The sequence below is a fragment of the Rhinopithecus bieti genome, unplaced genomic scaffold, assembly GCF_001698545.2.
Source record: "Rhinopithecus bieti isolate Rb0 unplaced genomic scaffold, ASM169854v2 scaffold_4553, whole genome shotgun sequence".
Classification (NCBI taxonomy): Eukaryota; Metazoa; Chordata; class Mammalia; order Primates; family Cercopithecidae; genus Rhinopithecus; species Rhinopithecus bieti.
The window spans coordinates 1,634,775-1,645,322 of NW_016804694.1; the positions used below are offsets into that span (position 1 = coordinate 1,634,775).

The following is a 10,548-nucleotide window of genomic DNA, read 5'->3' on the forward strand; positions in this document are numbered from 1 at the left end:
TTTTTTTTTTTTTTTTTTTTTTGTGATACAAACTGGGAGTTTAATAAGATTTTTAGGCCAGCCGCGGTGGCTTACACCTGTGATCTCAGCACTTTGGGAGGCCGAGGCGGGTGGATCACGAGGTCAGGAGATCGAGACCATCCTGGCTAACGCGGTGAAATCCCATCTCTACTAAAAATACAAAAACTAGCCAAGCGTGGTGGCAGGCGCCTGTAGTCCCAGCTACTCGGGAGGCTGAGGCAGGAGAATGGCGTGAACCCGGGAGGCAGAGCTTGCAGTGAGCTGAGATCCGGCCACTGAACTCCAGCCTGGGCGACAGAGGGAGACTCCGTCTCAAAAAAAAAAAGAAAAAAAAAAAAAAAAATTTTTTTATAAAAAAAAAAAAAAAAAAAAAAAAAGATTTTTATGTACATATGGAAAGGGCTTACAGGCCAGGCGCAGTAGCTCATGCCTGTAATCCCAGCACTTTGGGAGGCCAAGGTGAGTGGATCACTTTAGGCCAGGAGTTTGAGAGCAGCCTAGCCAATATGGTGAAACCCTGTCTATACTAAAAATAGAAAAATTAGCTGGGTATGGTGGCATGTGCCATTTTGTATTGTCTTGCTAGAGGGATACTGTTGGCATTTGGTTGGATATGATAGTAATTAAACAACAGAAAAGATCATCCCTTTAATCCCAGCCTGTAATTCCAGCTGCTCAGGAGGTTGGGGCATGAGAATCACTTGAACCCAGGAGGCGGAGCTTGCAGTGAGCCGAGATTGCACCACTGCACTCCAACCTGGGCAACACGTGAGACTCTGTCTCAAAAAAAAAAAAAAAAAAAAAAGAGAGACATGAGGAGGCTTACAAAGGTTGCAAAACAGCCATAAAAAATGATGATGATTAATCCTGTTTTCCTCACCTGTACTTCAGTCCGCTACAGGATTCTCCTACCAGCACACCAGTGTGATGTTCTCTTTTGCCTCAGGGATACCTGCATGTGACCCCACCTCCCAACATGCACGCTAGTTTTTCACTGGAATTTTTTTTCTAGAAGTCCTTTCTAGATCCTTTCCATTCTGGTCCTCTACTGAGTTTTAATGGGTTTTGACTGGGTATTGTTAGATAATGAATTGTAATGTATTTAAATGAATATTATTCCTGCTTGCTTTCATAGAATGTCTTTATTAATTTAAACAGGAAAATGGCATCTCAGAATCACTAATCACAGATCCAAGATGTGAAAAATATTATAATTATAAGTTATCACTTTGCTCTATTTGCAGGAATCATTGTAGTCAATTATTTTCCAGTTCTCAGCCGCTCGGTTGTGATCAAGAGACACATGGTTTCCGAACCGCCAGCTCAGAATAGGAAAATACTTGGTAAGGGAGGCAGCATGCACCAACCCTGAATTCAGGACACCTGGGTTCACATCCTGGCAAGTTACGAAACCTTTCCGAGCCTTGAACATGTATGAAATGGAATCGATCACAGCTACCTTATGGGATCACAGTGGTTTCACTGAGATAATGTTTCTAGAGTGTTTAGCAAGGCACCTGGCATATAGGGTGGGAACAGGAATAGGAATGCAATTGAACATGAGTCTTTAGTTTCTAATGAATTGAATTTTTCTCCTTCCTGAAGTGTTCATAGATTCTTAGAATTTTAGAGTGAACTCTAAAATTTGTGATCCAATCCTCTTTTTTTTTGGATGCAGAAATAGACCAAGTAATTTAACTGAAATCATCTCACTAGCAATTGGCAAAGCTTGTCTCCAAGTTCAGTGCTGTTTCATTTTTCCAGCTGTAATATTTGAATACAACTCTATGGAGAGCCAGAAAGTCATTGGCATGGCAAATCATGCCTTGCTTCTTCCCTGTGGTGCCACAGTCATGCATTGCTGTACATCTCTGACTCATTTTGTGCCCAATGGTGTTCCTTAGAAGTGACTGTGAGAATTTTGTGATTACAAAATTGATACAGGAAAAGTTTGAGAAATGTGAAAATCACAAAGAAAATAAAAATCAGCTGTGATCTCATTTTCCAGCGATCGTCTACTCCTGACTTATTTTAATTGGAAATGCTGCATCTTAATATCTGGGGTTTTTTGGTGTTATTGTTAGTATGGCTCTTAATGCTTTCTAATCCATCCTCCTGGCTGCTAATCAAAAATGGCTTAGTGAAAAGAATGTGAGGTCCAGATGAGGCTCAGGTGACAACTGACTGGGTGGTCTCAGATAAGTCACTTCCCATCTGGAAATCTACTTTATATCTCTATAGATTTGCCTATTCCTTGCAGGTTTGTTAAAAAGGTATTAAGAAGAAAAAGACGTCTCTGTTCCTGACTTCTCATCTAAATGGAGCTATATAATCTGTAGTTTTTTGTGACTGTCTTCTTTCACCTAGCATAGTGTTTTCAAGGTTCATCCATATTGTATCATATATCAGTACTGCATTCATTTTTATCGTCCAGTGATTTTGCATTATATGGATCTACCATATTGTGATTATCCTTTCATCACTTCATGGACATTTGGATTGCTTCCATTTGGGGGCTGTTATGAATAGTGTTATTCACATTTGTGCATAAGTTTTTGTGTGGACATATGTTTTCAGTTCTCTTAGGTACATACCTAGGGGTGGAATTGCTGGGTCATATGGTAGCTGTGCCTAACTTTTTGTGGAACTGCCAGACTGTTTTCTGTAGTGGCTGTACCATTTTATGTTCCTACCGGCAGTCTACAAGAGTTTCAATTCCTCCATGTCCTTACCAACACTTTTTGTCTGACTTCTTGATTGTAGCTATCCCAGTGGATGTGAAATGGTATCTCATTGTGATTTTAATCTGCATTTCTCTGATGGTTAATAATGTTGAGTATCTTTTTGTGTGTTTATTGGTCATTTGTATATCTTTTTTTGAGATGGAGTCTCACTCTGTTACCCAGGCTGGAATGCAGTGGTATAATCTCGGTTTATTGCAACCTCTGCCTCCCAGATTCAAGTGATTCTTCTGCCTCAGCCTCCAAAGTAGCTGGGATTACAGGTGCCCGCCACCACACCCAGCTAATTTTTGTGTTTTTAGTAGAGATAGGGTTTCACCATGTTGACCAGGCTGGTCTTGAACTCCTGACCTCAAGTGATCCTGCCACCTTGGCCTCCCAAAGTGCTGGGATTACACACGTGAGCCACTGTGCCCAGCCCATTTCTATATCTTTTCTGGAGAAATGGCTATTCAAATCCTTTGTCTATTTTTGTATTTGGTTGTCTTTTTATTACTGATTTGTAATAATTCTTGATGTATTCTATATAGACCACCCCTTATCAGATACATAATTTGCAAAATTTTCTCCCATTCTGTGGGTTGTCATTTTACTTTCTTGATGGTATTGAGACACAGAATTTTAAAGTTTTCCCCTCCCCTTGTCTTCTACAAAAGTTTTAATTTTGATGAAGTCCAATTTATTTTTTCTTTTGTTGCTTGTTTTTTGGGTGTCATATCTAAGAAACCATTGCTGAATCCCAGAATCATGAAGCCTCCCTCCCTGTGCTTTCTTTGAAGTTTTATCGTTTTAGCTTATAACTTTAGGTATTTGATCCATTTTGAGTTAATTTTTATGTATAGTATAAAGAAAGGGCCGGGCATGGTGGCTCACACCTGTAATCCCGGCACTTTGGGAAGCTGAGGTGGGTGGATTGCTTGAGGTCAGGACTTTGAGACCAGCCTGGCCAACATGGTGAAATACAAAAAAATTTGCCAGGCGTGGTGGTGGGTACCTGTAATCCCAGCTACTTGGGAGGCTGAGGCAGGAGAATCGCTTGAACCCAGGAGGCAGAAGTGGCAGTGAGCAAAGATCGCGTCACTGCACTCCAGCCTGGGCGACCAGAGCAAGACTCTGTCTCAAAAAAAAAAAAAGAAAGGTCCAACTTCATTTTTTCATGTGTGGATATCCAGTGGTCCTAGCATCATGTATTGAAAATAATACATTAAAAAATATATAGCTGTCCCTTGGTATATGTGGGGTATTTGTTCCAGGATCTCCACATACACCCAAATTCTTGCATATTCAAGTTCCACAATCAATTCTGCAGAACCTGTTTATACAAAAAGTCATCCGTCTGTATATGTATATGCAGTTTTTGCATCCTGAAAATACCGTATTTTCAATCCTGGGTTGGTAGAAAAAAAACAGCTTTTAAGTGTACCCACATAGTTCAAACCCATGTTGTTGAAGTCTCAACTGTAGTTTGTACTGTCTTTTTATCTGAATGTGGGGGGTATAGTGTGGTGGGCTCTTCTCTCGTTCCCCCAGTTCCTCAAAGTCTAGATTGCATGCCCTTTAATCCACCATTAGAAGTCTTCTGATTCTGATTTAATTGGTCTGAGTTGATGCCCAGGTATGAGCATTTATGAAATGCTTTCTAGGTGATTCTCATGTGCAAGCCAGGTTAAGACCTAATGAACTAAACACTTAATAGTCATAAAGAGGACCAGACAGGAGTGATTGGGAGGCACATTGCTGGAAGAGGAGATGTGCTGGTGTGTGCTAGGTTGTGTTGTAACAACGTGACTATGTCCTCCACCCTACAGGTGGCAGTATCTCCTTACTGAGAGAATACACATGTACTATGCCGGTACTTTTTGAGGCTACAAGTACTGTAGGAATGAAGTATGTGATATAAAAGGACCCTCTGTATTAAAAATAAATAAATACATAAAGCCCAGTAGAAGAGAGCACAAACCCAAAGAAGCACTCTTTTCCTCCTGTAAATGAAGAAAATATTATTGTTCTGTAACATAAACACTTTTTAAAATAGCTATTTAATTATTTTGTCTTATTTTATTTCTCTAGAGATGGGATCTCGTTCTGTCTCCCAGGCTGGAGTGCAGTGGTATGATCATAGCTCACTGTAGCCTCAAACTCCTAGGCTCAAGCAGTCCTCCCACCCCAGCCTCCCAAGTAGCTGGGACTACAGGTGTGTGCCACCAGGCCAAGCTGATTTTTAAAATTTGTTTTTCTTTTCTTTTCTTTCTTTTTTTTTTTTTTTTTTTGAGATGGAGTTTCACTCTTGTTACCCACACTGGAGTGCAATGGCGTGATCTCGGCTCACCACAACCTCCCGTTCCGAGTTCAAGAGATTCTCCTGCCTCAGCCTCCCGAGTAGCTGGGATTACAGGCACCCGCTACCACACCCAGCTAATTTAGTATTTTTAGTAGAGACAGGGTTTCTCCATGTTGGTCAGGCTGGTCTTAAACTCCTGACCTCAGGTGATCCGCCTGCCTCGGCCTCCCAGAGTGTTGGGATTACAGGCATGAGACACCGCGCCTGGCCTCTTTTCTTTTTTTGTAGAGGCGAGGTCTCATTATATTGCCCAGGCTGGTCTTAAACTTCAGGTCTCAAGTGATCCTCCTGCCCTGGCCTCCCAAAGTGCTGGGATTACAGACATGAGCTATTGCACCCAGCCTTGGAACTATTTAATTTCATTTTACAAATGATACAGAGAGAACTCTACTTTGCCCCATTACTTTTACCTTTTGTTCTCTGGACATGATGAAACAATCTGGCTGTAAAATAACTATAAGAACACAAATTGAATTTTAAATTAGTTAAAATCTTAAGTCTTTTAAGTATATAAAATACAAATAAAATATGCCCTTTATTTTCTAAAATTGTATTTGTAGAAAAGCATGAGGACTCTGTTTGCTCTAGAAGAAATTTTTTTAAAAAAGTAGAAAGAAAAGTGTTGAGGACTGCAAGCCGCATGCCATGGTTTTGTGTTGTCTGAAATCTTTGCTCTGCAAAGAACAAAGCTTATCAGCCTGTTGCTCAAAGTCAGTCACCTTCAGTAATCTTCAGTGATCAGTTCTTCCTCTTGTGTTGCTAAAAGTCTATCTGGTATAATTGGAAAGAAATAATTGATCAACAACACTATGCATAATCCATTTTTTTTTTATTTTAGGAAATCACCAGTAGCAGATCTCCCATCATTGGTGTCAGAAATCTTTTTTTGGATGTCGTTAGTGCTTCAGAGTCCCATTAGGACATATTGTGCTCTAGACCAGTGCTCCTCAGTGTTTGGGAACTAGTGCAGGTCTGTAAACTGTTCCTGGCCCACAGTTAACTAGTATTTTAAAACTTGTTTGGCAATTTGACATTGTCTCTACGTATTCATTGTGTTTGATAAAAGTATTGGTCTGTAGAGGATTGCGGAAAACACAAAACAGGTCCTTCTCTACAGATGGTCAAGTAACTGAAGAGGAAGTACCTAAATAAACCACCTTTCTTTTACATTTATTTTCTCTCCGTCTCTCTCAGGGATTTTATATTGGAAGACATGGATCTTGCTGCCAACGAACTCAGCATTTATGACAAACTTTCAGAGACTGTTGATTTGGTGAGACAGACAGGCCATCAGTGTGGCATGTCAGAGAAGGCAATTGAAAATTTATCAGACAACTGCTGGAAAAGAATGAACCTCAGAGGCCCCCCCCACAGTATCCTCTCCTTATAGTTGTGTATAAGGTAAAATATTTCCTGAGTTGGTAATTGCTTCAACAGAGCACAAACTCTTCAACATTCTTCACAAATGCTATTGTTGACTGATCCCACCACTGAGCCTTGGTTTTCTGTGAATGAATTGGCCTTTGCTCTTGTTACCATGTGTTACTAGGAAATTTGACTGTGTTGTTAAAGGTCCTAGATGAAAGCTGCATATTTATAGTTAAATTATATTTGCATTTTATTATTATTTATTTTATTATTATTTGTTTGTTTGTTGTGTGTGTGTGTGTTTTTTTTGAGATGAAGTCTCACTCTTGTTGCCTAGGCTGGAGTGCAATGGCGCGATCTCGGCTCACCGCAACCTCTACCTCCTGGGTTCAAGTGATTCTCCTGCCTCAGCCTCCCCAGTAGCTGGGATTACAGGCATGCACCACCACACTGGGCTAATTTTGTATTTTAATAGAGACAGAGTTTCTCCATGGTGGTCAGTCTAGTCTTGAACTCCTGACCTCAGGTGATCCACCTGCCTCAGCCTCCCAATGGTGGTCAGTCTAGTCTTGAACTCCTGACCTCAGGTGATCCACCTGCCTCAGCCTCCCAAAGTGCTTGGATTACAGGCATGAACCACCACGCCTGTCCTCGTTGTGTTTTTTTTTTTTTCTTTTTTGAGACCGAATTTTGCTCTGTTACCCAGGCTGAAGTGCAGTGGCATGATCTCAGCTCACTGCAACCTCCGCCTCCCAGGTTCAAAATTTAGTAGAGACAGGGTTTCTGCATGTTGGTCAGGCTGGTCCTGAACTCCCGACCTCAAGTGATCTGCCTGCTTCAGCTTCCCAAAGTACTAGGATTACGGGCCTGAGCCATCGCGCCTGGCCAAATTTTATTTTCTAGTCAAGGTCACACTCTGTTGCCCAGGCTGGAGTGCCATGGTGCCATCATGGCTCACTGCAGCCTCAAACTCCCAGACTCAGGTGATCCTCCCATCTCAGCCTCCCAAGTACCTGGGATCACAGGCATGCGCCACCACACCTGGCTAATTTTCTAGTGTTTGTAGAGGTGGGGTTTTCCATGTTTCCCAGACGGGTCTCAAACTCCTGGACTCAAGTGATCTGCCCGCCTCAGTCTCCCAAAAGTGCTAGGGTAACAGGCGTGAGCCACTGCACCCAGCCTTTATGTATGTATTTATTAGTTTTTTGAGACAGAGTTTCACTCTTGTTGCCCAGGCTAGAGTACAATGGCATGATCTTGGCTCGCTGCAACCTCTGCCTCCCAGGTTCAAGCAACTGCCCCGCCTCAGCCTCCCGAGTAGCGGGGATTACGGGCATGCGCAACCATGCCTGGCTGATTTTGTATTTTAGTAGAGATGGGAGTTTCACTATGTTGGTCAGGCTGGTCTTGAACTCCTGACCTCAGGTGATCCACCCACCTTAGCCTCCCAAAATGTTGGAATTACAGGCATGAGCCACTGTGCCCGGCCTAATATTTGTATTTTAGTAGAGGTGGGGTCTCAAAATCCTGACCTCAGGTGGTCCACCCACCTTGGCCTCCCAAAGTACTAGGATTACAGGTGTGAGCCACTGCGCCCAGCCCCTTTGTGTTTTTGTGGTTGTTGTTGTTTTTGTCGAGATGGAGTCTTGCTCTGTCGCCCTGGCTGGAGTGCAGTGGTGCGATCTTGGCTCACTGCAAGCTTCGCCTCCCAGGTTCAAGTGATTCTCCTGTCTCAGCCTCCCAAGTAGGTGGGACTACATCCACCACCACGCCTGGCTAATCTTTTGTATTTTTAGTAGAGACAGGGTTTCACCGTGTTAGCCAGGATGGTCTTGATCTCCTGACCTCGTGATCCACCTGCCTCGGCCTCCCAAAGTGCTGGGATTACTGGCATGAGCCACTGCACCCAGCCCCCTCTGTGTATTTTTAAATGGTGGATTTAAAATACACTGATTATATGGTAGCAGCTTGGTGAGCCTTGCAGTCCCCATAGTTCTCAAATTCTAAATTCTTCCAGAAGTAAACATAAGTGATTTGTTTATGAAAATGGGTTGGTTCTCAAGGCACATTGGAAATAGCAGAAGAGGCCTATTTTGTTTTGTTTTGTTTTTCTTGGTATTAAGGTATTTGTTTGCTGGGATGATTATTAATGCCTTTTCTATATTTCCTTGTAGGTTCTCGCAACCTTGGGATTAATCTTGCTCACTGCCTACTTTGTGATTCAACCTTTCAGCCCATTAGCACCTGAGCCAGTGCTTTCTGGAGCTCACACCTGGCGCTCACTCATCCATCACATTAGGCTAATGTCCTTGCCCATTACCAAGAAGTACATGTCAGAAAACAAGGGAGTTCCTCTGCATGGGGGTGATGAAGACAGACCCTTTCCAGGTAAAATGCAACATTTACTACTTAATTAGATATAGTTTTCTTGACAGTATATGATAGGAAAGGAAGTAACATTTATTGATACCTAATGAGAGGCACCCTTCCTATATTGTCTCCTTTAATTCAGTCCCCACTAAAACTCTGTGAGATGGGGTTTATTATCCCCATTTTACAGATTAAGAAACCAAGACTCAGAGAGATTAAGAAACTTGCTAGAGGAACATCTGGTAGAGCCAAATTCACACCCCCAAATTCCAGAACACACATGATGGGGACGAATGTGCTGCCCATAAAAAGGATTTGATTGTATCTCATCCTTTTCTCTCCTGTAATTCCTGTCCATAATGCATATTTAGTACATAGGTATTGGTTTATTGAAAGCAACTGAGTTCAGCTTGCTTCTAAAGGTCCTCTAACAGTCCTTGGCCTATTGCGCTAGGTTTTTGCCTAAGTATATCCCACTCTTTCAGTTTAGTCCTTCTGTCTGTCACAGCTCATTTAATTTAATGCTCACAAAGTATATCAATTTTGCCAGTAAATCGAATTTTAAAAACACATAAATTTAGTAACAGTGCATCAGTGGCATAAGAATTCATAGTTTGACAGACTATTTGAGGGGTTTCCTTTTGAGAATACTGTAACATGTAATACGAGTTGAAATTTACTTTTTCGGGCTGGATGCGGTGGTTTACAACTATAATCCTAGCAATTTGGGAAGCTGAGGCAAAAGGATTGATTGAGTCCAGGAGTTTAAGACCAACCTGGGCAACATAGCGAGACCCTGCCTCCAATTGTGTGTCTGTGTCTGTGTCTGTGTGTGTGTGTGTGTGTGTGTGTAAAGAAATTTACCAATTGTGTGTCTGTGTCTGTGTGTGTGTGTGTGTGTGTGTGTGTGTAAAGAAATTTACTTTTGAGAAAGGGGATATTATTTTGAGTTTTTTTTTTTTTGACCAAGTCTCGCTCTGTCACCCAGGCTGGAGTGTAGTGGTGTGATCTCAGCTCACTGCAAGCTCCGCCTCCCAGGTTCACACCATTCTCCTACCTCAGCCTCCCAAATAGCTGGCACTACAGGCGCCCACCACCACGCCCGGCTAATTTTTTTGTATTTTTAATAGAGACAGGGTTTCACCATGTTAGCCAGGATGGTCTCGATCTCCTGACCTCGTGATCTGCCCGTCTTGGCCTACCAAAGTGCTGGGATTACAGGCATAAGCCACCGCGCCCGGCCTATTTTGGGATTTTTTTGGTGATGTTTATCTTATTTGGCAATGTAGAATAATATGTATATTAATATCACAAATGGATTATAGAATTTATTGTGTAACCATGTTCTGAAACTTTTAGAATGTGTCATAACTTTTAGGAAAAATGCTTTCAGAAAAAATGTATTTAAGCTTTATAATCATAATGTCATTCTTTAAGACCTAATCAGTCATAAAAATCATCCCTTGGATTGGGTCTTCATTGAAAGCTATTTTTGTACACTTGAGGAAGTCATGGAAAGGTTTCCAAAATTATATCAAACTCAGAGGAAGGGAACATTGTAAGACAAGAACTCCACCTCATGAGTTTTGTTTTTTTAAAAATCAACAGCTCAGATATTTCATTTGAAAATTCCAGATATAACTTCCTTGAATTTATTGGGAAGGTTGTTTTTGAAATGTCATCAACAGAGCTGAAAAAAAAAAAATG

The 10,548-nt window shown here is 41.6% G+C and overlaps 1 protein-coding gene across 1 annotated transcript in view; it reads left to right on the forward strand.

The window, feature by feature from the left end:
- CUNH6orf89 (chromosome unknown C6orf89 homolog) overlaps positions 1-10,548 on the forward strand; it is a 36,316-nt gene that overhangs the window by 8,354 nt on the left and 17,414 nt on the right. The window contains 3 exon segments of the mRNA XM_017870118.1: positions 6,298-6,419; positions 6,422-6,504; positions 8,646-8,859. Of these exon segments, the coding sequence (XP_017725607.1) occupies positions 6,298-6,419; positions 6,422-6,504; positions 8,646-8,859 (419 nt within the window).